Source organism: Cygnus olor, chromosome 2 (genome assembly GCF_009769625.2).
Source record: "Cygnus olor isolate bCygOlo1 chromosome 2, bCygOlo1.pri.v2, whole genome shotgun sequence".
Taxonomy (NCBI): domain Eukaryota; kingdom Metazoa; phylum Chordata; class Aves; order Anseriformes; family Anatidae; genus Cygnus; species Cygnus olor.
In genome coordinates, this window is record NC_049170.1 from 1,355,162 (window position 1) to 1,380,569 (window position 25,408).

At 58.7% G+C, this 25,408-nt stretch overlaps 2 protein-coding genes across 4 annotated transcripts in view; both read left to right on the forward strand.

Moving 5' to 3' along the window:
- KIF9 (kinesin family member 9) overlaps window positions 1–2,691 on the forward strand; it is a 28,439-nt gene extending 25,748 nt beyond the window's left edge. For 2 of the 3 annotated variants that reach the window (XM_040549471.1, XM_040549472.1), the window contains one exon: window positions 553–2,691. In XM_040549471.1, coding sequence (XP_040405405.1) covers window positions 553–657 — 105 coding nt within the window. In that variant the 3' untranslated portion in view covers window positions 658–2,691. The remainder of the gene's footprint in view (window positions 1–552) is intronic. The other variant, XR_005817522.1, reaches the window with a different exon arrangement.
- A 1,436-nt stretch (window positions 2,692–4,127) lies between these two features.
- SETD2 (SET domain containing 2, histone lysine methyltransferase) overlaps window positions 4,128–25,408 on the forward strand; it is a 67,388-nt gene continuing 46,107 nt past the window's right edge. The window contains exons 1-3 of the mRNA XM_040549470.1: window positions 4,128–4,250; window positions 17,382–17,397; window positions 20,459–24,903. Of these exons, the coding sequence (XP_040405404.1) occupies window positions 4,213–4,250; window positions 17,382–17,397; window positions 20,459–24,903 (4,499 nt within the window). The 5' untranslated portion in view covers window positions 4,128–4,212. The remainder of the gene's footprint in view (window positions 4,251–17,381; window positions 17,398–20,458; window positions 24,904–25,408) is intronic.

The window sequence follows — 25,408 nt, forward strand, 5'->3', positions numbered from 1 at the left end:
CTGGACTAATCCTGTAGCACAGCTAAGCTCTTTCACACGGCTTTTTTTTCCCCTCTGTCTGATGTAAAGGCCCCATCCCATGCTGGTCTCTTCTGCTATAAAGCAATCCCGGCACTTCTCACCTCTACTTCCTTCCAGGCAAGGGCTCGCCATAAAATACCGCTGAGGCCCCGAGCTCAGGGGGACTTCAGAAACATTGGGTGTTGATGAGAGTAATGGGGCTGCACCATTCAGGCTTTACACGTTTTTAAAGAAAACATCTCAAAGCCCACCCTTCAGCGCTGGGGGTGAGGAGGAGGATTTCTCAGGCTGCAGTTTGAGCTCTGAGGGCGTCTTGCGCCCTCCTTTGAGCCTGGTGGTGTTTGCCACCGGTGAAGCGATGCTGGAGCGATGGGGCCGTGCCCCCTGTGGTTCTTATTGGGGCAGCTTCGTCCAGCACCGCTTGGGAAGGTTGGGAATGTCGTTTCTCTTGGCAGGCGAAATGCCTTTACTGGTAATTCTGCTCTGAAAACAGGGTTTATGTTAATAGCTGTTTTTGTTTTCTGTCGCCAGCACACGTACGCTAGAACCATGTCGTCCCTTGGGCAAATGCGCAAGAAGCCCGGGCACATCACAGCTGCCGGGAGTAAAGCCCCGTCGTCTCTGCACCTCACGTAGCAGGCTCGGCCTCGGGCGTTCAACACGAAGGGGACAAGCAACGTCAGCTCAGAAAGCACCCCGCGTTCCTCTCCACAACAGGTTCCTCAAAAATAAACAGTCGGAAATTAAAACAAACAGCTTGCTTTTGTGCAGCTAGACTGACGGCTATCGGTGAGCAGGCCCGTCGCGCAGACAGGAAGCAAGGCAGGGCGTTCAAACAGTCTCTGCACGACGCGGTGTCATGGCAGAGAGGTGTTACAACACCTTGCACTGCCTCTGCCCTCTCTCCCCGAGGCGAGGGCCTCCCAGGCTTGCCCTCACCTTGGCGGCTGTGAGCGTCAAGTCGCACCTTTGCTGCTTTGATGCTCCCAGGACGGATCCTGACCGAACTGGGGCAGAGCCCTTGGGCTGAAGCAAGCCCGGGGCACTTCCCCCTGCAGGCTGTGCTGGAGGGAGAGGGACCCCGAGGGGCGCAGGCGGTGCAGCAGCAGAGAAGCGTTGCCACCGGTTGATGAGCATTAGCCGTGGCATTATTGATTTAGGGCAGCCTCCGCTCCCAGTCCTCGGTGCGGCAGGAGAATAGGGCAGCGGTTGCCCGGTGCTTTCCGGGAAGGTAATTCCGCTCCAGGGTGAGATCACGGTGCCCAGCAACTGGAAAGCTCCGGAGGATATCGTGCTGCTGTCGCCTTCACGTGCGGAGCAGGGCGTGCTGAGGGCCTGGGCCTCCTGCTTGCAGCACCTCCAGGGACCCCGCGTGCGCTCTCGGCACCGCTCGCAGCAGCAGAGCATTTACAGCCCGACTCCGTCACAGCACAAGGACCTGGCAAAGGGAGAACCCCCCCCTCCCAGCTGAACGAACTGTGGGCTCCGGGTGCCCTACTCACCCAGGACAGTGGAAAATGCAAGAGGTTGACTCCAGCACCCAGCCCCTCTACATGTGCCAGGGAAATCTGCGTACAAAACATCCCGCCGGGAGAGTCCCATCTCCTGCTGCTGCTGCGAGCTGTTAGCGACCGCATCGGTGGTGCTGGGACAGAGCAAAAATTAATTTAACGCTGCTCAGGCCACCAGTGACAGCGGCAGCAGCACTTTTTCAAGCCTAACTCACCATCAGCGTTGGCTCCTCTCTGCCCGTGCCACGGCTGTGGACGTGGGTCCCTATTTCTGCGGGCAGGGATGTGCTGGCAGGCGGCGAGAGTGGCTTAAAGGAGCGCTGGGGTGCAGCTCCTCGGGGTTTCTGCTGCTTTGGACAAGGAATAAAACTCGGTCAGCTGCGATTTTGTGTCTGCTTCTGCTGGCTTTGAGTGATGCTGCTGGGGGTCCTGCGGCTGAGCAGCACCTCCATCCTGCGCAGAACCGAGGATGGGATGGAATCCTCTCCTCCCCAGCCAGCTCCGGCCTCGTGTGGGTGACCCGGACCTGGAACAGCCCCGCTTTGGTGGGATGAGATAACGCGTGCCCGGCCCTGCCTGTAGGAGCTGGAACCGTTCCTCCTCCACCAGCACCTTCGCGGGGAAAAGCCCCCCGAGCCGGCCCCAGCCCTTGCGGGAGCATCCCCGAGGTTCGCTCCGGGGGTTTGCCTCACGCCGCCCCCGTTCATGTGAAACGTTGGGGAAAATTAATTAGTCCAAGCTGTCGGGTTCGCTGTAATTCGTTGCAGATCGCCCTGTTGCTGTAACATCGCCTGCTCTGCCCAAGCGTCAGCGACGACAGCGTACAAACCAGCCTTTTTGTTGTAATGATCCATTTCCGAAGGCTTACAAAGGGGCTGGAAATCCAACCAGGGCTGCATTTCCCGAGGAAACGCTGCCAGGTGAACTGATCTCGGCCTTGCCTTGACGTTTTCCTCCATCTCCCCATCCTCGGTCTTCCTCTTGTGGGACCCCCGGCTGCCCACGGACACCACCCCCACCGTTCCCAGCACCAAACTGGGAGGGTTTGGCCGCAGGGAGTGGGGCCGCTTGGTGCCACCGCCCTGTCCCTGCAGGCCCCCGTGCCGCTGCTGCTCACCCCGTGGCCCCAAATCTGGGAGAAAAAATAAATAAAGAAAGACATCTCTCTGGATGCTCTCCCCAGGGTTTGAAAAGTCAGTGAAATAAAATAAAATAAAATAAAAAAAAAAAACAAAAAAAAACAAAAAAACTTTTGAAAGGGCAAGAGCAGTTCGGGGCAATTTTGGGGCATTTATCTCTGAAACGTGGCCTGGACGCCAGCAGGACCAGGGCCACGTGTTTTCCTTCAAGCTGGGGGATCAGGATGGGCATGGGGCAGGGGGTCTGGGTGGGTGGTGGCGTCTGGGGGGTGCCAGGGTCCCGGGTGCGATCCTGGGGTCATCCTGGGGTTCTGGCGCCCTGGCTGCGATCCTGGGGGTGTCGGTGGTCCCGGGGGGTCCTGGTGTCCTGGGGCTGATTTTGAGAGTCCCGGTTGTCCTTGGGGGTCCCAGCGTCCTGGTGCTGATCCTGGGGGTGCCGGTTGTCCCAGGGGATCCTGTTGATCCTGAGGGGGTCCCGATGATCCTGGGGGAGTGCTGGTGTCCTGGGGCTGATTTTGGGGCTGCTGGTTATCCTCGGGGATCCCACTGTCCTGGTGCTGATCCTGGGGGATGCCGGTTGTCCCAGGGGTTCTGGTGATCCTAGGGGTGTGCCGGTGATCCTGGGGGGTTGCTGGTGATCCTGGGGGGGGGGGGTGCTGATGTCCTGGGGCTGATTTCAGGGCTGTTTGTTATCCTTGGGGGTCCAGTGTTCTGGTGCTGATCCTGGAGGTGTCGGTTGTCCCAGGGGGTGCTGGTGATCCTGGGGGGGTGCTGGTGTCCCTGGGCTGATTTCGGGTTCCCAGTTGTCCTTGGAGGGGTCCAGCATCCCAGTGCTGATCCTGGGGGGTGCTGGTGTCCTGGGGCTGATTTTGGGGATCCCAGATATCCTTGGGGGCCCCAGCGTCCCGGTACCGATCCCAGGGGGTGCCGCTGATCCCAGGGCTCCCGGTGATCCTGGGGGGGGGTCCCGGTCGTCCTTGGGGGTCCCAGCGTCCCGGTGCCGACCCCGCCGCCTGCCGCTCGCCCCAGGGGACCCCCCGCTGCTCCCGGGGGCCGACCCCACCGCCCCCCTGCGCGTGTGCCCGTGCCGCTGCCCCCCCGGGGGGGCTCCTCCCGGTCCTCCCCGTGCCGGCAGCAGCGGCGGGGACGGCGAGGAGGAGCGGGGGGAGCACCAGCACCACCAGCACCAGCACCACCAGCACCAGCACCACCACCAGCAGCGGCGACGTCGCGGCGGGGAGGAGCCGGGGCCGTGCCGGGGCGGACTCGGCGCTGGGCGGGCAGGGCACGGCGCGGCGCGGATGGCGGGGCCCCGCCGGCGGCCGCTGCAGCGCGGGGCCCGGCGGACGATGTGAGGGAGGAGGAGGCGGCGGAGCCCGAGCCCCCCGCCGGGCTCGGAGGGCGGACAGCGGCCTCCCGGCCCGGCCCGGCCCCCGCTCCCCGCGGCTGGGGCCGCGCTGCCGGACCCCCCCCCCCCTCCCCTTCTCCGTCCCCCCCCCCCCCCCCCTCCCTCCGTCGGCCCCGACGGCCGCAGCCCGACCATGGGGGACTTCTACGACCCGGAGCACCCCACCCCGGAGTAAGCGCGGGCAGCGCCGGGGCCGCCCCGGGGCCGCCGCCGCCTCCTCCCGGCCCGGCTCGGCCCCGCCGGCCGCGGCCTGAGGCCTTGCCGGGCCCCGCAGCCGCGCTCAACCCGCGGGGCACGGGAAGGGGCCGGGGGGGGGGTGGGTAGGGGGCCGGGCCGCTTCTTCAGCTCCGTCTCCCGGTCCCTGCTCGCCCCCCGGTCCCGTTCGTCCTCCCCCGGGGAGCGGCGAGGGGGGAGGCCGGGGTAGGCCGCGCATCCCCGGCCTTGCGTGAGCGCCGCGGCCGGGAGCCGGAGGGGGGAGGCCGGCAGGGGCGGGAGGGGGGAGGAGGAGGCGGCGCGGAGCTGAGGGGGAAGGAAGGGAAGGAGGGGAAGGAGGGGAAGGGGGCCGGGGAGCGCTGCCCTGCTCTGCCCCGGCCCCGGCTGGGCCATGCGGAGGGGCCTGGGCCCTCGGGGGGCAGCGGGGCGGTGCGGCCGTGTCCCGGGGGGGCTTTTTTGCCCCTTCTCGGCTGTGTGTGCGCGGGGGGGCAGCGCCTGAGATCCTCACGGTCCTGTCCCCTCAGCCCTCCTCGTCCTCTCCCCGCTGTCCGGGGCTGGAGGGAGGCGAGGGGAGCGAGCCCCTGCCCCATTTTCTGACAGAAGGAAGAAGCCTCCGAAACGAGGGATTGCTCCTAATGGCCGGTGAATTCTGGTCCTCCCCTCAGGGGGGTTGCTCTAACCCCCTCCACCACGTCGTCCTGCTTTTATTCCTGCCTGTGGAAGAGTTGCCCGTAGCGGTTTTTGTGTTTTCTTTTCTTTTTTTTTTTTTTTTTTTCCTCTCGTTGGTTCTGAACGGTGTCTTTGCAGTTGTAGACGTCCTCCCCGAAGGATTTGGGGCGCTCCGTTAAACTTTGCGTGCGCAGCGTCGCGGACAGGCGGCCAGCTCGGGGCTGCGAGGAGGCAAACACCCGGCGCGTAGCGGCCCCCTGCCGCTGCTGGAGCGGAGTCGGAGCTAAAAATGGCCCGTTTTGAGCAAGGACAGCAGAGCAAACCTCCCGAGCGAGCGCCGCGAGTCGTGTGCGTGCCCACCTGGAGCAGCTGAGGAGCTGTTTCAGCTGCAGCGGTGCCTCGCTGAACGATGCCTGCGCTTGAGCCTGCTAAAACTAGGGAGAGACGGAGGATTTCGTGGTGGGCTGGGGTTCGGTTTCGCTAGCCGTAGTTCTTGAGGTTCTCTGGGACGTGTTGGCCTGCTGCGGGAGGGTTGTGTGGGACGAGGAGCACGCCCTGGAGGTGGGCACCGTGCTGCCCGCGGGGCTGCTGGCGGTCGCGCTCCTGGTTTGTCCTGAGCTTTCCTTCCCGTTGCTTTCAGATAGCTCCACTATTAGACACAGAGTTCTAGCCTGGTGTAGGTACTTTACGTTTTGGGCTAATTTAGAGTGAAATGAACGCTGTCCCCGGGGGTCGGAGCAACGTGAGGTTGGTGTCAGGGTAAGCGTCGTCCTGAGCTCAGCGCCCGCCGCGTGTCGGTGTAAAACGCCGCTGGTCCTCCTCCAGAACAGCCTCCGAGCCTGCAAACCCGGGCTGCGGGGAGAAGGCAGGGCGGTTTGTCCAGCAGCTTTTCTAAAGAATTGCTCCGAACGAACCGGTCCCACCGCGGTGGGACCTCAGAGGCCGGGGAGCCTGGTGGCGCGTCCCAGGGCCCAGCCGGGTACTTCCAGCCGCCCGCCGCGGTGGAGATCCTCCCAAACGCGCCCCGATGTCCTCTGCTGCTGGAGGAGGTGGCTTCTGCTGGCCCTGCCTGGCTGGCGTGGTCCCTGTGCCTCCGAGCCGGGGTTGCTTTGCGTGGCGGAGCTCGCAGGGAGGGGCGTGCGCCTGTGGTTTCTTCGGAAGCGTTTCTTCTTTGAGCCGTGATGCTGGAGGTGCGCGGCTTGGATACCTGTGGCTCTTGGAGCGCTGGGCGCCGCCAGGCGAGGTGAAGGTGAGCGGGGCCCCCTGAATCAGCAGGCTGCATCTGGGGGGGCTCACGCCTCACGGGAATTGGCGCCCAGGTGGAATTCGGTGCTGGACGTAGGCGGTGGGAGCTGCTGGCAGCGCTCGCTGGAGCCGTCCTCGAGCAGAGGAGTTTGGGGGCTCGCTGCTGGTGTCCTGCTTGGCCGGCGGGGCTGCGGGTTCTCCCGAGCCACAGCATCGAGAACGTCGCCTCATGGGGTGGGACGGTCGGGAGCGTCAGATGGGCCCGGTCCTCGTGCCCGGAGCTGCCCCAGCGAGGGCTGCGGCGTCCCTGCGGGGCTGTGTGGCGCTGGCGGTCACCTACTGGATGCGTTTGTGCGCGGGGTAGGCAGCGAGCGGGGGAATCGTGACCTGTGGGAGCAGGTTTTGGGGCGCTGTCGGGGCACAGCGGGAGCCGGGATGCTTCCCGAGGAACCGGGGGTTGTCCTCCCCTGCTGCGGGCGGGGGGACTCCCAAACGTCCCGCGCCAAGACCTGGGGGCGGTGAGGTGAACCAGGTTGAGTCCCGTGGATGTCTCCAGCTCGTGCCCGGGCGTTCCAGCAGAAAGAGGACATCCCACAGCAAATCCCCGTGCCGCAGGTCTGTTTGTCCGCTCTCGTTGGGCTCAGCCGCGCGCGGATCTCCCCGCCGTGCTCCTCTCGGGGTGACGCCGGCGCTCCCGCTGTCCCCGGCTCCCCGGGCACGTCCTGCCCGGGTGCTTCGGCAGGACCGGGGTTTGGCCCCCTTGCCGCACCCCGACGGTTTTAACGCGCCTGGGAACGGATCCAAACGGCCCCAAACTCCGGTTTTCCACCGCGGCCATCGCCGTGGTCTCTTAGAGCCTCGTGCCCTGGGCTTTTTGTCGCTCCGGGACTTGGTTTTTTTGCTTCCCGCAGGCACCTGGATTCTGTTGGCTGCTTCTGTCCCATGGGAGAGCTCTCAGGCAAAGCTCCTGTCAGGTACGCTGCGGGGAGCGGAGGTTAAAATCCCAAATTCGGCTCCCCTGGTATGTTGCAAGCGGCGGGGAGACGCTGGCGGGAGGGCAGGCGTGCTCCTACACCTGCGGTTCCCTCTCCCGAAGGGGCTGGTGGTGGTCTCGCACGGCGGAGAGCCGTGGCTTTTGGTGCCCGGCTGCGCGTCCGGCTTTTAAAGCGACGCGCTTCCGAATTAACACGCTACGCGTGTCCCTGAAAAGTCAGCTTGTGTAAGGCGAAAGGCTTTCGAAGCCCCGGAACGCGTCTCTGATGAGGGACGGCCGCGCCTGCTGCCCCGCGCCCCGTCTGCAGGACCAGGCTCCTTCCCGCGAGCGCCTGGAGCGGGACGGCAGAAGGCAGGAGGGCTGCGCTGCGCTGCCCCAGCCACTTCGTCAGCCCTCCTTCTAACCCCCGTTATTTTCCGTGTCTTGTCGCGGCTGCCGTCGCGGGCAGGCCGGGCTCTGCTTGCATTTCCCCGCCGCGCCCGAGGAATCGCTGCGGTGGCGGCGGCGGTCTCCTGCTTCTTGCTTCGTGCCGCGCGGTTCCAGCTCTGCTCACGGTGTCCCTGGCGGAGCCCGGGGCTCTCCCGGCCCTGCTCCTGGAGCTGCCGCCCGTTCCCTGGTTTTGGAGCCCAGCTTTGGGGCTTTTTTGTTGCTTTCCGGGCTCGGAGGGCTCCTGGCTCGCTCTCCTTCCCCAGGTTCTTCCCCGCCGACAACAAAAGGGGCACGCTGGGGCGTCGAGCAGTCGAGGTGCCCGTGTGCCTTCGCCGGTTCGGAGCGGTTAAGGATGGAGCAATTAAGGATGGAGCAATTAAGGATGGAGCAATTAACGGGGCAGAGCCTCGGCCTCGGGGTGCTCGGCCGGCGGCTGGCTTTCTCCGAGCTGAGAGCCGTCAGCGGCTGTAGGCTGCCGGGCCGCGTGTTGTGATTCCCAAACAGTTCCGGGAGCTTTAATCACCTGCACGCCCGTGCGGATAATTAATTGCTCCGTGCGTACCGTGCAAGAACAGCTGATATATATGAACTTAGCGCTCCTAAGCCCCGGGGTGAGGGGAGAGCTCAGAAAAGAGGCCGGGTACCCCGCTTTTGGGTTGAAGAGGCTTTCAGAGGGTTTCCCTGCCGCGTTTCGCACTGAATTCTCTCTCCGTGCGGTTCGATACTTGCCTTGCAGTGGCTCAGAGCGCGCTTCACGCGAGAGGAGGGGCGGCGCCGCTCTGAATACGACGTCCCCGCGCCTCGCCAGCCGGGGTTTGTCAGCGCCAGCCTTCAATCGGCGCGGGCACGGGGCGAGGAGACCCGGCGCCGGCCACCGCGCCGCCGAGCTGGGGCCACCACTGGCCACCGGGCCCTTCCCCGCGGCCACGCCGCCCGCACCCTCGCCGCGGGGATGCCCGGGCGCTGCTGTGTTTTTGGCTCCGTCGGCAGCGCTGCTTGCTTTCGCCGAGAAGACGGGAGCCTGGCTGGTTTTTCGGGAGCTCTGGGAGGGCGCTTGCTGGGACGGATTCTGGTTTTTTTTCTTTTCCCCCGCCCCTCGGAGGTCGTTCGGCCTCTCCAGAGGGTGCTCCCCTCCCTGCCGCTGCCTCCCCCCCGGCGCGTTTTAGTCTTTCGGGATCAGTCCCAGGGCTCCCGGAGGAGGACCGTGGCCGGAGGGCAGAGCCTGGGGCCGAAGAGGAGTAGAAAGAGAAACGTGGGTCAGGAGGCAGAGATTGATCGGACATCGTAAGGCAGGAGGAGGAGGGGAGGAAGAGCTGAGCTCCTCCGCAGCCGTACCCGAGCAAACCCTGCGTGCTTCGCGCTCAGCACCGCTCCAGCGCCCACCTCGCTTCCCACGGCGGCGCTGAGGATTTTACAGGTCGGAGAGCATCACGGCGCGGCTGCCTTAGCGCCTTTGGGCTTGAAATGCGTCCACGGAGGTTCGCGTCTAGAACCGAGCCCCGTGCCCTGGCTGACGGGAGGCAGCTCCTCACGCTTGCGGCGCCAGCGTCCGGTGGAAAAGCTGCGGAGCTTTGTGCTCGCGCTTTCTCTGGCAAATCTCTGCTCCCCAGAAGGACGAAGGGGGTCGCGTTTCTCTGCTCCCCCAGTACTCGCCTGCCTGTCGCCAGCTCGTGGCTGTCATTGCCACGGCAGCAGCGCCTGCAGGTTCCCCGTTGCAGCTCCTTTCCTCCCGCCGCGCTGGGCTCCGTTTATTCGCCGTAGGATAGCTCGGTTTCAGGCCCTCGGCTCTTCGGGAGCTGGCGGTGCAGGGAGTTTGTTTCTGCTTTCTTTTCTGGCGTTTCTAGCCCTTGGGAGGGCACGCGGACTCCCAGAGGACTGCGGGTCAGCTGGCGAAACCTGCTGCGGTCCCGCGGGTGTTCCTTGAGCGCGTCAGGAAGCTCTCGGGGTGCACGAGCGGCGGGAGCGAGGCGGGGATTTCCGTCAGCTCCCGTTCGGTTTTCTTTCTGGACGCGAGCTTGGGTAGGAATCCGCTCGACGTGACCCAGGCGCGCGCCGCTCCACGCGTGCCTGCGCCCTTCCGAAGTCAAAGGTGGCGTTCTCAGACGAGCCGACGCGAAGAAGGGCACTCGGCGTTACGAGCCGTGCGTTTCCCCTTCCGTACGGAGCTCGAGGTTGCATCTCTCGAGTCTCCCCTGCTTGGCCGCGGCGCTTGTTTTGGGGAAGGGGGGACGTTTTGGGGGCGTAAGGAGCAGCGAGGGGACCTATCCCCACGCTGGGCGTCGCGGGCAGCATCCCTCCGCCTGCCTTTCGGCCGCGCCGACGGCTCCGCCTGCCCGAATTCCGCGGAAGCTGGCGCAGCTCTGGGGGGCCAGCCCAGCGCCGCCAGCGGGAGCACAGCGCCGTCCTGCAGCGGGGGCCCGAAGGAGGCACAGGGGTGCCCACGGGCGACCAGCCCAGCGGTTGCGTTTTCTCCTCCACCTCAGCTCCCCCGGGTGCTTTAGCACCTGGGGAGCGGGGGCCTGGAGGTTTTTGCCTGCCGACGGGGCTGGCTGTTTCTCTGCAAGGTGTTCGAGGAGACAAAAGACTGGCCTGTCCCGCAGGGGGGCTGTTTGGGGCGGTGCTCGCGGTGTAGGAAACGCCGTAACCTCCGAGCAGGATCGTGCTCGCCCTCCTCTGCTCCCTGCGTACGGGGCGGCGGCGGGGAAGAGCTCCCCGCAGGTGAAGCGGGCGCACGGGGAGCGGGCTCTGGATGCCTGCAGGTACCTGCTGGGGGTCTGCGAGGAGGAGAAGGAGGAGGAGGAGGAGGAGGAGGAGGAAGAGTAGGAGGAGGAGGAGGAGGAAGAGGAGGAGGAGGAGGAGGAGGAAGAGTAGGAGGAGGAGGAGGAAGAAGAGTAGGAGGAGGAGGAGGAAGAGGAGGAGGAGGAGGAAGAGGAGGAGGAGGAGGAGGAGGAAGAGGAGGAGGAGGAGGAGGAGGAAGAGGAGGAGGAGGAGGAAGAGGAGGAGGAGGAGGAAGAGGAGGAGGAGGAGGAGGAGGAAGAGTAGGAGGAGGAGGAGGAAGAGGAGGAGGAGGAGGAGGAGGAGGAGGAGGAGGAGGAGGAGGAAGAAGAGGAGAAGGAGGAGGAGGAGAGGAGGAGGAGGAGAACACCAAGAGGAGGAGACTGGGAGGAGGAAGACACCAGGAGGAGGAGGAGGAGGAGGAGGAGGAGGAGGAGGAGGAGGAGGAGGAGGAGGAGGAGGAGGAGGAAGAGGAGGAGGAGGAGGAAGAGGAGGAGGAGGAGGGTGGGTGGAAGCCCCTGCTGCAGGGGCTGCCCCCAGGACCTGCCCCCCAGGGGAGGGGCCACCTTGCCTTTCCTTTCCTTGTGTTTTTTTTTTCCCCTTTCCCCCCCGTTTCCAACACCCAGACTGCTGCCCAGGTGAGGTGGAGCCGCACGGCGTGAGCCGCCGCCGCCAGCGAAGGCCGGTGCCGCTCGCCGCCAGCGATGACTGTGAGTGAGCGCGGGACGTGGCGGGGCGATGGCTTTAGCTCCTAACTCGGCCCGCTCGCGGGTTCCTCGCCGCCCTCGGCTGTCCCCGCCGCTGCAGGCTGCTGGAGGGAGGCGGCGGTGGCCTTCCAGCCTTGCGCTGGTGGCGCTCGCAAGCCAGGGGCGAATATTTAAGCAGGATTTACCCCCCCCCCCCCCAGCAATTTGATTCCCGGTGTCGAACACCTCTTAACCCAGTCGGAGCGGTTGGTTTCAGCACGCGCTAAGCCGGCCTTCGGCGATGTGCGGGGATGGATTTTGAGGAAAAGGAGGAAGAAAAGAGGTTGCTCCAAAGCCTCCTGCCCCCGAGCCGGGCCGCGCTACGCGCCGGGGGAGTTTGCAGGTGGCTGTCCCCTCTGCTTTCTCTCCTTGCGCTAATGAAAGCAGCGGGCACTGCTCTCACTCTGCGTTGGGGAGATAACTTGCTGCTTCTCCGCGTGGGGAGCAGCTCTGGCGTGCACGGCGCCGTCCTCTGTGGCACGTGGGGGTGCGACACGAGCCCCGCGAGCGCTGAAACGGCGCCCGTGGGAGCGATGCGATGCTGGGCCAGCGCCTCAGTGCGTGCTGCCACAAAACCCGTCGTGGGGCTGTAGTGTGGAGATGTCTGCGTGCTGGAGAGCCCCGGAGAGGTGGGACAGCGGGGACAAATCGGGGGACAAATTGCTGGCAGCCCTGGAAGGACGGACAGTGCAGGCAGGGCACTGCACTGCCTGGGGGCACTCACGCATTTTCTGCTTTAATTGCATCGTGCGGGGGGGGGGGGGGACGGGACAGTGCAGCTGGAGAATGCTCGGGGTGCTCGGAGCCGTCCCTTTTGTTGCAGTTTGTGCCACCCCGTAACGCCTCCAGGAGGTGATTTTGGCGCAGGGATCTGAGCAGCGACCCCCGGTCACCTCTTGCTGGGGGGGAAGCTACCCCGGGGCTGCTAACAGGATCTCTCCTTCCCCGCTTGGGGAGGAGGAGGCTTGCCAAGGGCGAGCGCTGCCACGTTGCCGATCAGAAGCCCTGCCTTAGGGTCAAGCCGCGGGTCTGTGCCCTCTCCTCCTGCCCGAGGGCCGAGCCCTGCCCTGGCGCGCCGTCCTGCCTCGCTGGCTCCCCGCCATCCCCTTGCACGCGCCGCGATGCGTTCCCTCGCCGTGCTGGTGCTCTCGGTAATCCGCCGGCACGCCGCAGCCACGGGGACAGCGCTGCCGGGGGTGGCTGCTGTCACGGCGTCCGACCTACCCGCCGGATTCCTTCCTTAGCCGTGCCCTGGCACCCGCCGCAACGGGGAGAGCGCGAGCGGGGCGCGCGGCTGCCGGGCTTCGGGGGAGTTCTGGGCGGGGAGCGGGTCCCGCGGTGCTTCTCCCGGCGCGGCAGGCTGGAGACTGCTGGAAGTGTTCTTAACGGGGCCTGCTTCCGAAAGGGAGAGGTGCCAGCCTCTCCGAAACGCTGCCCTTAACGCACGGGTAGCGAAATATGTAGCAGACGAAGCCTTGCCCCCCTCCAAAAAGGAACCCCAAGCCTCAACCTGTGGCTCTACCCCCGCTCCTGCCAAGGTCTCTTTGCTCTGCCCCACTTCCCTTCGGAAGCAGAGCGGCAGCAAGAGCAGATGGTGCTGGAAAGCAGCCCTTTGGCTCCCCTCCTCTTTATTCCCCCCTCTTCTCCTGAGGGTTTTTGCTCGCTGCCCGGCGAACCCGCGGGGAAGGGGCTGCGCGGGCTCCGTGGCCGCATCCTGCACCTCCCTGCAGGCTGCCAGCTGGCGCGGAGCAGGCGTTTCTCAGCTCGTGCCTGTTTCTTTAGCCTGATCTTTTCCCCCCGGTGGCGGGGAAGGGGAGCGTAAACGCTCGTGGTGAGGATTTACGGCGCCGCGAGCTCCCCGTGCTGCCTCTTAAAGCCTCCCGGATCCGCTCCTCGTGGCCGGCGCGGTGAGAACCGGGGTGCTGGGCTGGGCCGGTGGTGGCACCCGTGTCACTGCTGCTTCTAATTCGCGGCTGGGGTGGCCGGCGGCCGGCGGCCGGACCTTTTTGCGCTTTATGGAGGATATTTCAGGGGTGCACGGCGAGCACGGCCCTGCTTGGCACGGGCGGCGCGTCGTCCCGTCGTTAAGCTTGTCCCTGCCCCACCCGCTCGCGGCCGCAGGATGCCGCTTAGCCCGTATTCTTTTTGGAAATGAAGGAGGGAAGGGGGGGGAAATAACAGCCGGTGTGTGGGTTCCTTGCTTCCTGGCACGAGGAGCGCGCCGGGTTTTTTCGTGTTTCAGGCCAGGAGACGCGGTGTCTTGCCCCTGCCCCGACCCCAGGCAGCAGCACCCAAAGGTGCAGCTCCAAACCCGTTGCCCAAAAAGCGGGTGCTGAGCTGGGGGAGCAGGGCTGGGGGTGTGACCGGGGGCACGGCCCCGCTCGTAGCTCTGCTGACCTCGGGTTCTGGAGCGATTGGCTGGGCTTCCAGCTTCTGTTTGAGGAAAATGTTTGACTTCTCCCCCCTCCTGTCTGGCTGCGCCGTAGCCTTTCCTCTGTGTGGTTTATCCGGGGAAGGAGCGGGGTTGTATATTAACTTCCCTGCCTTTCTTTCCAGCCGTGCAGCACCCAGCGGTCCGTAATTTTTGGAAGCGGGGACGCGTCTGGGAACCGGGAGCCCAGCACCGGGCACGACGGAGCTCGCAGTCGCTTAGCACCGCGTTTATTTCGGGTAATCGCAGGCGCTGCCGCTGATTTGTCCTAGTTTCCAATCCCCAGCCGGACACGGCAGAGATTCACAAGGCAAGCATGTGCTAGAGCTTCAGACCTGGAAGTGTTTTACAAAACCACTCGGTTTTGGGCCTGTTGGCGGCTGCGGCGAGCTTGCGCACCGAGTTGGAACCCGTCGCCTGGTGGTGAGATCTGCTGAGATTTCCTTCTTGCCTTTAGCACCGTGCCGGAGCTCGGGGTGTCCACACGCGCTCTTCCCCGTTGCACTGCCCGTGTTTCCAGGTTTTTGTGGGTTTTTGCCGAGCCTAAGACCGGTGCCTGGGGAGCAGGGCGGCCCCGAGGCTGCCATTTCCTCCGGGATTTGGCTTTTGCACTTGGTTTCCCTAAGAAAGGAAGGCAATCGCTGGCCAGGTAGGCTTTCAGATGGACCCGCGCTAATGCCTGCATAATGCCGGCCTCAGCCTCCAGCTAGGCGTGCTGAGTGCTGCTCAGGGTGAGGCTTTTTTGCTCTTGCAGGGTCGTTAGCCCTGCAGATGCTTAGATAAAAAGAGCTGTAGGCTTCCAGAAAAAAAAAAAAAGGACCGAGGGGAGCTGAGGCTCAGGCACAGCCCCGAGTTTTTAGCCCTGATGCATACCAGCATTTGTCATTTAGACTCCGTAAGCCTGAGGGCGTTCCGTTTGGTTGCTTTTTTAGCATAAGCAAAGCCCACAAAGCCAAGGTTGTGATGTGAATTACGACTTAAAAAGGAGAGAAGTCTAAAGGCGAGAAGTGGCACTGGTACCAAGCTGTTGGAGCATCTAAGGGATGCTGAACCTGGGAAGACAAATGCACCTGCATTTTTTTTATTACCATGCCCAGGACAAACCGGGGAGGTGTAAACTGTGCGCAGGGTGTGGGGATTTGGGATTTCCTTGCTGCTCCGGCCGCTCCCGGGAGCGGCGTGGGTTCGTGGTGTGTTTGCAAACCCATCGTGCCGATACCTGGCGTTAATCGGGCCTGGCCGGCAGCCCGTCGCAGTTGTTCTTGGAAATCGTACGTTGGGGCGGGCGGATTGTGTTGAGTATTACTACGTTGGCCTTGCCGTCGGCACGGAAAAGATGGTAAAGTTCCTTATTTATTTTTTTTTAACTTCACCATGCGCTTGTTGGTAGATGTCTTCTGTTTTGCTTTGCGTTTTATTCTGGGTTTTCGCAAGCCCTTCCTCTTGAAATTCACACAAATAAGCCAGTAAACGCCTGAGCCCGATGCTAATTTTAACAACTCTTCCTTTTACACGTCTGAGGATAGCAAAGGGCAGCCAGAGGGAGGCAGGCAGGGCTGCGGCTCTGTGTTCGGACGGTGTCCCCGGCTCGGGTACAATCCTGCTTTGCTTCCTCGCGCTCCTATCGTGGAAAACCCGTGTAACTCCCAGCCCGGCGTGGGAGGAATTTGGCAAACCGTTCCCGAGCGAAGAGCAGCGCGTTACCTACTTTTGGAAACCTATTTTTGTGTTTGAGCTGGGGCAAAAGGAAGAGGCTGCAGCCCCGGCTGCCGCCTCGCTGCGCCTCTCTGAAGTCCCACTGCCTTTTCTGCGGTGCCGCCGCGGGACGGAGAAAAAAAGTTCTGTTTTGCCTAAAAGCAGCTTCCCCCCCCCCCGAAGCCTCGCTCCCAGCAGAAGCGAGAGCAGCCGGATCATCCTCTTCCTAACGCAGCTCGCTCCCTCCTCGGAGGCTTCCTCTGGGTTTTGAAGCATCTCAGCTAGTTTTTTTCCCCCCTGTAAAGCACCTCAGATTGCAGGTACGCGCTGCTGGGGGGGCCGCTGGGGGTGTCGCGGGCTGCTGGATGCTCTCGAGGAAATCGCCGTGGCTGAAAGCTGCGCCCGGGACCGGAGCTTGCAACCATGCCCTGGTGCTGCTGCTCTGTGACGTGCCTCCCCCCTCCTCCCCGAGTGCTTCGGAGCTTGTGGAAGTTTTATTCTTAGCCTGCGGTTTTTGGAGACCTTCTCTGTGTCCTTGCCAACGTTTTAACTTAATGCCGGTTTTGTGGAGTTTTTCAGCAACGGGAGCAAACGCAGATTGTTGTTTCCTTCACCCTTACGGCAGGTGCTCGTAAATACTGAACTCCAGTACCCGTCTGCCACTATGTACCGACTTGTGTCCGTGTTTTTCCGTGTGAACGGACACTTCTTTCTGCCTGCTTTGGGACTGCCAGCTTTTGCGTGTTGGTCGTCGCCCCGTGCTGCGTCGCAGCGCGTCTCCTTACTGCTGTGCTGAACGTTTTGGTGTTGGGTCTTGGCTGTGCTTGACCTTGGTGCTGTTCTTACCCCCTCCACGCTTGCTTTAACTCAGGACATCATCATTCCCGATGGCCGTGCGTTTTGGGAAAGTCTTGAACTCCACTTTCTGCGGTCCTAAAAAGAAAGCCTCCTGTCGGGCAGTAATTCGTGTCAAAATGCTGTTCTTAAAGGACTTCTGTCCTCCCCGTCGGCACTGCGCTGAATTAATGGTGGTCCCAACCCCATTAAATCACCTGCGTGCCCTTTGTGTATCCACAGCTTGCTCAAGCTCACGGGTCATGTTTCCTCAATAAAAACAAGCCCTGTTACTGCTGCTGTACGGGTGATTTATACCCCATTAATAAGCTTTATCAACTGGACGTGAGCCTTTGTCGTATATTGCTGCTGGCGATAGGGCTTTCGAGCGGGTTGCTCCTAACTCTTGGTTGATGATTGCTGAAATGGGGAAATACCCAGTTGCTTCCGTGCTGTCGTTGCAGAAATGCGCCTGAAACCTCTGCATCCGTTCGTGTGTAGTTTCTGTTTAGGGGCCAAAACGCTCCCCGAGGCTCTCCAGGTGTCGGGCACGGCGAGCCCAGAGCAGCGCGGTTCTTCCTCCTCGCTCGCGGAGAAGCTGCTCGGCTGGTGGGACTGAGCACCAAGCGTAAGGAGGGAAGCGAGGAGGGCTGGGCTTCCCCTTGGCGGCTTCCCTGGGAGCCAGGTGGTGCTCAGCCTGCTCAGTGCCGAGGGGCTGAGTGCCAAGGAGCTGGATTCTTGAATCCTGCGCGTCGCGGTAAATATTAGCCAGGGCCGCGGGTTCACGGCAGGTGATGCAGCGATAAGGTGTGTATCAGGACCTCTGCCTGTACAGCTGTTTCTGAGCGTGCGGAGGTGACGAGAGGGGAGGAACTTTCGCCGTTCCAGATCTGCTAAGGAAAATACTAAACCAGGAAGAAAAACAAATCCCGATTCCCGTGTCCCGTTCCCCAGACTCTTACACCTGCGTTACCTTCGCAGCATCGCCTCTGTCGAAGCAGGATCCTGGCTGGCTTGCCAGCCGTCGGCGTCCAGCAGGCTGCTTGGTTTCGGAAGGTTTGCTCTGGGTGTCCTTGCAGAATTGCCGCTGTTCAGATCCCCGAGGTGCCCTCCGAAGCTGCCGGTGTCTGGGTGCTGGCTGGGTGGGCGCAGGCTGGCGCGGCCACGCTTGGGGTGGCAGAGGTCTGACGTTGCGTTTTGTGGTTCTGCCTGATGTTCACACCTTCTTTCTGTGTTTTCTTTTGCATGTTTTCTCGGCTGGATTGCAATAGAGAAGAAGAAAATGAGGTGAGTAAAATTAACTCCTTTTTTATCTCACTCCTGAAATAGGCTTTAGCCCAGCGTAGTTATTCTGACCTATGGATAGGTTCCTGAGCCTTGGGTCTAGAAAAACCAAAGGGCAAAACCAAACCCCACCTGCTTGGACAGGGACAAGAGACATCTTCACATTCCAGCCCGGTGTTTTGGGGTGCCTCCAGGTCAGTGGTTGGGTCTGCAGGGAAGGGGAGCGCCCTCAGTGCCACCTCCACATCTCTCTGGTGGCGGCTGCGGGCAGCAGAGCGCGGTGGTGCCTCTGAGTCACTGGGTGCACGTAGGCTCTGCTCTCTGCACCACGACAAGATGAGTATTTAAGGCCTTCATCCGTGGAAAACAAAGAGTTCTGCTGCATTAATGTGTGGGGAAAGGAGGAAACTTTCAGGGACTGGAACGTTTTATAACACCCCAGCTGAGGAAAGACCGCCGCTAATAATTTTTGATGCTTCAGGACCACGTCTGCTCTGGTTGAACGTGCTGTGCGTGCTCCTGCCTTCCCAGCGACTGGGGAGCTGCAGGGGCACTGCCTTGTGCTGCTTCAGTCATTCCTCGGCAGTCATTCATCTCCGCGGAGTACGCAGAGCGAGCTCCTGTCGCCTTCCCCTGCTGCACTACGCCCACAGCAGCGTGCTGGGGAGCGTTTGCTGTCTGTAAAACATGAAAGGCAGGAGAACTTTTCCACTATTTTGCCAGTAATTGCTCCCTGTTAAATTTCAAAAGCTACCTGTGGAATATATTTTACGTTTATGTAAGTCATGTTTTTTAAACTTGGTGTTATTTAAGGAAAAAAATCCCTGGAAGGGTGAGCACGTGAGGTTGAAACATTTGTTCTGAGATGCGTGATCTCTGCTGAATAGATACGAAAAGCAGCGGAATGAAGCTCAGCAGCTCCTTTTCTTCCCTCCAGTCCTGTGTTTTGTGCAAAGGTGGCTGTATCCAAACCCCGTTATTTGTGTGCAAGCTCAGATTTCAGCTCTGTTGTGCTTAGAGATAGAAAGATTTTAATCAAAGCGCTGGCATGTATTTCCATAACTGAATTTTGGACATAAAATAATTTCACCCAAGTTCTAGTAAGACAACTCCAGAAAGCTGATGCACTGTGTTCACTGTGATTTATATATATATATATACAGAGAGAGAGAGAGTGTATAATTGGTATAACAGGTGAATCCAGTCAATGATAAGACTTTGGATTCAGATTTGTGGAGGCTCTTTCCCTTAGACACCCAGATACATGTGAAGATAGGAACCTGATTTCTTACGCTTAGGTTGTTCCAATGCATATGCCCAGGTCAGGGTAGAAAGGTGTCAGTTTCTGGTCATGGAAGGAGAAGAAGTGACCCAACAACCTCACAAAATGACGTTCCCTTGCTCTTTGGGAGGCTGAGCCCAGCATCCTACAGGAGGATGGTCTCAGTAGCATTCAGACATGTAGAAACTCCAACCAAATGGGCCGAACGCTTGATTTTGTCCTTTATGCTTCGTGAATTTGGTTGTATGCGCTTGTGTATTAGTCTGTTGTTTGCGTGCAAAAAATGGATCGCTTCTGATGTGTGCATCCCTTGAAAACTGAGTATTTTCAGCAGCCTTTGCTGAAAGAGATGAGTGTGGGACAGTGTTGGCGAGAAGAGGAGGACAAGCATGTGGACATGCCCCTTTTTAAGGCCATTGTTATCTGGGCGCCCTTTCAGCATCCGTGCTCGTTTCAGAGCACCCATGAGGTGGCACCAGTTTTAAAGGAGTCAGATTTTTGACCCAGTGCGTGCATGGTGCTAGGCTGGGTAGCCAAGACAAAGTCAGATGGAGGCCGTGACATGGTTTTCCCGATTAAAATAGTAAAACCACGTGTTTCATCAAATATGGGGGTATTTTTGTAAAAATTATATCTAAGCATGCAAATAGAATGGGGTGGGGTTTCCATTCCAGCATCTTGCTTAATAATTTACCACAGTGCCTTTAGCCTTAGCAACTGTGCATTGTTTTACAGAAGTTAAACGATAACTAAGCACATAGTAAGTCACCGTGGGTAGCAGGAAACCACTGCTGCTGCCAAAGATGTGTTCATGCAATAGTTATGGGAGGAAAACCTCGCTGTGTACGGTGTTCTGACTGCTAAAACTGTTTTCACTGGAGTCATGCTCCTCGCCCAAAGTGTAATTACACTAATACAGTTTGGATTTATGGGGATAAGGAAGGTGGAGAGGAACACCCTTTTACCACAGTGTGACAGCATTCATCTTTAGGGATTGTACTCTCGTTACGCTGCGGTAGATAGCGATAGAGCTTCTGCGGAGACAAGCCCGTAGCTTTAGAAATAGGTGGACAAAAGCCAAGGTAAATAAACGCACTGTGCTTTTTGCTCTGAAAGTTGCTAATCTTGGGCTTCGATAAATACATTCTGAAAGGTGAGAGGTCCCTTACTCCCTCTTGTGAGTAACCTGCTTGTTAGCCTGAGACTTGTTGGGAAGGATGAATGACCGAGATAAAGCAGAACGTGGGAAAGGACGGGGCTTAGGGCTGCGACTGTAGCTCTTGGTAGCCTGATTCACTCTGAAACCAAACGCATCCAGGTGCAGTCTGCTAGAGTGTGAAAACAAAAACACCTAAGGCTTAAAAATGCAGGGTGTTTTGTGGTGTGAGACCACAGAAAGAGAACAAATAAAGTAGCGCTCTCCCTTTGATCAACTTTGTGCGTTGAACCCTATCTCTCTTCTTTTTTTAATAAGAATTAAATGAAAAAAGAACTTTCAGCTTGGTTATTAATAAGTCAGTTAAAAAGCCTCAGCCTGGATCCCAGGGGAGATACTGTTCAAGACTCGAAATGAGCGGATAATTGATTCTGATCATAAGAGAGGCAGGCACAGAAAGCAGTGTGGCTGCGCTGTCCCAGACTTCAGCCCAGGATATCAATTTCTATTTTATAATCTTAAAAAATTCACCAGGTAAAAGAAAATTGTTCAGTGCTCCTGTAGAACAGGGTTGTTTTTTAAAAACACCTTCCTCTAACAGTCTTTTCTTTTTTTGTCTTTTCCAGGGCAAGACTGAAACCGTGCAGAAAGCTGGCTTTATCAAAGGCCCAGTGTTCAAAGGTGTTGCTTCTAGTCGCTTTTTGCCCAAAGGCACCAAAACAAAGGTTAACCTTGAGGAGCAAGGAAGACAAAAGGTGTCTTTCAGCTTTAGTTTAACCAAGAAAACCTTGCCGAACAGATTTCTGACCGGTCTCGGAAACGAGAAACAAAATGAAACACAGAACTCCCCAGCAGTACCCCTTCAGACTGACTTTAACCCCAAAATTAAAATGGACCTTGGGGATGCTGCCGGTTCAGCTGAGGAGTCTTCACCTCCAAAACCGAAGGTAGAACTGGGGAAGATCCATTTTAAGAAACATTTACTTAGTGTCACTACCAAACCACCGCCACCAGCTGCAGCAGCAACGTTGCCACCGTCGGCTCTGGCACCGGTAACGGAACCGGTGGCAGCGGCCGCGGACTTCCCGTCAACACCGCCACCGCCGCCTCCACCTCCACCAACAGCATCACCAGCAGCATCCATGCCAGTTCCCGCAGCAGCAGCCTTGCCACAACTGCCCGTAACGCTCATGTCAACGCTGTTGCTGTCGCCGCCTGTAGAAGCAGAAGTCCCGGCTTCGAAGGAGCCGTGTCGCGTAGTACCGAAGGAGGCTTTGGAGCTGGACGTCAAACAGGATGCAGTATCGCACGGTTTGGAGGAACACGTAACCGTACACACGGCCGAGCAGGTGGAAATAACTCCACAGAAGGAAGATTCCCATATTGGGAAAGACGATGAGGTGTCAGACAGCTCAAAGGGTGCTTCTCTGTGCTCTAGGAAACAGGGTTCGAAGAGGAAGTTCTCCCAGTCCGACGGCACATTGCTGGGCTCCGAGTCTGATGAAGACTCTGTGAGGACTTCTTCCAGCCAGCGCTCGCATGAACTGAAGATATCCAGTGCGGAAAAAGAGAGAGATTCCAGGAAAAGCTCTGCGTCGCTCAGGGGAGAAGAACTGGTGAAGTCCTCCTCGCGCTCCAAGTCGGACAGAGATGAAAAGTATTCTAGCTATTCCAAGTCAGAGCGAGATTCGCGGTATGCATCCTCCCGATCGAGGTCAGACAGGGAGAGGCGGCGAAGCCGGTCTCATTCTCGTTCCCGGTCCGATCGGGGCTCCCGAACCAGCTCTTCGTACTCGAGGTCGGAGCGCTCGCATTACTACGAATCTGACCGCAGATACCACCGGAGCTCCCCTTACAGAGAAAGGACAAGATACTCTCGTTCATACGCGGATTCCAGGGCAAGGGAGAGCTCTGATTCGGAAGACGAGTACAGGAGGACACATTCCAGATCTAGCGACTCGAGGCGCACGTCGTCCCACTCCTCTTCGTACAGAGATTCAAGGACTTCTTACTCTAAATCGGACAGGGACAGCAAAATAGAGTCATCTCATGCTGACATGGAGAGGAGAGGAAAGTCTTCTTCAAAAGCAGATAGAGATTCAAAACGGACTTCAGAAAGTGAAGTAACCAAAAGGTGCTCTCCCCTTAATGAGCTCGGGTATCGAAAGGGGACATCCCATTCTAAGCCTGACAGTAATGTGAATTCCTCCCGTTATAAGTCCACCCCTTCAAAGACCCCTGCGCCAAAGCCTGATAAATTTAAAAGTTCTTTCTGTTGTACAGAATCAGTTGAAGAAATAAAGCAGCAGTCTAATTCTCTAGATTTAGAGACCTCTTGTCTAAAAAGCAATGAGATCCGAGTGTCCATTGCAAAAAGATTTGAAAGGGAAAAGACACTTTCTCCATTAAATCAGTTAAATGATTCACCCACTTTTAAAAAGACAGATGAATCAAAAGCTGGTTTTCCTCATTCAAGGTCCGAGGAACTTGCAGGAAATGAATGCCATGACAGTGTTAAGGAACAAGAAACTTTAGTAAAGGTAAAGCACGAGCAGTTAAGAACGTGTTTCCCTATGGAAATGAATATAAATGGGTCCCCAGAGGGTAGGTCTGATGACTTGGCAACTCTCAGTGCCTCCAAAACAGAGGATGTCGCAGCGTCTTCTGACGATAGTCTGTGTAGGTCGGAAGTGTCACCCGTCGTAAAGACGAGTAAGTTGTATCCGTTGCCATCAAATGGATTTGAGAGCACATATGCCTCTAAAGAGCACGAGCTAGATGATTCTCGTGTGCAGTCCAGCGAGTGTAGCAGCCTGTTTAAGGAAACGGAGGCTCCGGTCCCAGAGCAGCAATGCGAAGCTATGCCTTTGCCAGTCGTGAATGTAGATCATTCTAAAACTTTAATTAAGAAGCTGGATGATCAGGCGACTTCATGTGACAAAACCAAAGAATCAGTTTTTTGCTACATTTCAGATGATGCTACCCCTTCTTTGTACCATTCGGAGGTTGAAATAGAAGTTGAACCAGCAGATCTGAAAGTTACTTCCGAGGCGTTTCTGGACGTGCACGTCGAACCACAGACAGTGACGTGCGACTATGAAAGCACAGAGGATCAAAATTCAAAGTCTGCGTGCGAAGATGATCAGTATCATATTAACCATTCCCATAAAATGAGCCTAGCTGTGGATAGCTCGAGCAGAGATTCCTCTCAGGACGGCTATTCCCCCCGAATCAGGTTGGACAATCCCGTGGTCGCGCAGCATCCCGAGGGAAACGTCCCCTCCAAGTGGGACAGGGCCCCGCCAGACCAATGCGAGAGGCCGCCGCACCACTCGGAAGCTGAGGAGGTGCTCGAGGTGGATACTCGGCACGTCGACCTTCCTTCAGCAAAAGGCAAGCTGTCGTTCAAAGACGAGCATTCGTATTACTCCGAAGTGCCGCTGGAGCACCGCAGCAGAGAGGTCGCAGTGGAAGAAAGCGCGGTTTCCACTGAGGGAGTTGGGTCAGACGATCTGAAAGAGCAGGGCCTCGGCGCGTCAGTTGAGGACGAAGGGAACGGGCCCTTGGTGGCTTCGGCTTTTCCAGACGCTTTGTTTCCATCTTGCGACGTTGTCATCACTGCAGAAGAAACGGAAACCGTAACGCAGGCCCCCACGTGTGACAGCAGCGGCAGCGCTTCCGAGTTCGTTCCCGCTCGCCACGACGATTATTCGGACACGGCCGAGAGCGACAGCGAGCCGGGCAGTGACGACAGCGACACGGAGGATTCTGATTCCGACGACGGCGTGCCACGGAAACGGCTCCAGTCTGTTGTGGTTATCCCAAAGAACTCGACCATTGCCATGGAGGAGAGCAGCCCGTGCTCCTCGCGGAGCAGCCAGGGCAACCGGCGCTACTCGGACCACTGGGACGACGAGAGGCCGGAGCCCAGCAGGCCTTACTACGAAGAAAGGCCGGAGAATATGGCAAGTAAGAACGGCCCACAGGCAGAGAGCAGGTGCTCTCCTAGGGGGATGGAGAAGAGCCCAGCCTCTTCCACCGAGCTCAGCAGGAAGGAGGCCGAAGAGCTCCGGCCAGATGCTTGCCAGCCGCAGAGCGATGGCGTTGACAGTACGAGTCAGGCAGACCTAGCGGCAGACCCTGATGGCAAATCCAGCCCAGAGGAGAGACTGAAGGAGCTGATGGCCGTAGGTAGACCAGTTGGCCTGCAGGAAGAGCAGCCATTTTGTCTGCCTGAGAGTTTTGAAAGCGCTGATAACTCTCGACACCAGGCAAACGCTTCCAAGCCGGACAGTAGGCAGGGGAAGGGTGGGCTTAATCAGTCTGGCCTCGGAGAGTTCTCCAAGGTGGACGGTTTTCATACAACGGAGGATTTGGGTGGTTTGGGCTGGGACTTCTCCCAGCCGGAGAAGCCCAGTAGCACCTATCAGCAGCCAGATAGCAGCTTCGGGGTCTACTCAGGCTACGTTTACCAGCCAGGTTCGGGAGCGTACAGCGGGTCTCAGAACTACTGGCAAGGCAACGGTTATTGGGATGCGAGGTCTGCTAGCAGGCCTTCTGGAATTAATTACGAACGAATTCAAGGACAAGTGCCGGATTCTCTAACGGAGGATCACGAGGAGTACGAGGAGGATGACCGCTGGGATGATGACTGCAAGGCTCGTTTTCCCAGCTCCCCGAGTAAATTCCATGCTCCTGAGCAGAAAGAGGCAGGTTCTGTGCAAGCCCATGAGATCAGCAGCAATTCCACCAAGGAGCCAGTGTCTGTCGGTGAGAAAAAGGAGGAGGTGAAGGCTTTGGAAAAAAATGACGTGAAGGAGCGAGGGCCGCCAAAAAAAAGACGCCAGGAGTTGGAGAGTGACTCTGAGAGCGATGGCGACTCGAGGGAGAGGAAGAAGGTAAAGGCAGAGGGGGAGCAAGTGGAGGCGGCGCCTCAGGATTCCTCCATGGTCGGTCGCTTGTGCATCATGGACGACTTCCGAGACCCGCAGCGCTGGAAGGAGTTTGCCAAGCAAGGCAAAATGCCCTGTTACTTTGACCTGATTGAGGAAAATGTGTACTTGACGGAAAGGTAACTGATTTTTTTTTATATATTTTTTTCCTTTGACTATAGCAGTTTTAGGTTTCAACTTGTATTTGATTCTGTGATAGCTTTTTTTAAAGCCAAATTGGCAATTGGTAGAGCAGGGAGGAATGGGGAGGAAGCATGTTGCATTCCCTGGGTCTCACAGCACTGCTTGTAGAGGACATGCTGGGCCAGTGCTGTAACCCCCACGAGGTCTCTTCTCCCAAGCAAAAAAAAAAACTTTTAGGATCCAGAGAGGTGCCAGTGATGGGTGTATGTGGAGGGATGATCACTAATTACCTCCTTCTTTGTGGCATCTCCTGTAGCTTGTCCTGACATGGGTGGCAGGCAGGACTTGCCCACTTTAGATTCCCAGCATCAGCACCAAGTAAAATTGTTCTTGTGCCCACAGTAGCTTGCAGAAATGATTTTTTTTCTTCCTTTTTTTCTTTTTTTTTTTTTCTGTGTTCTCTGCTGTCCACTGTTCATATGAACGTGGTGGGGCTGCAGT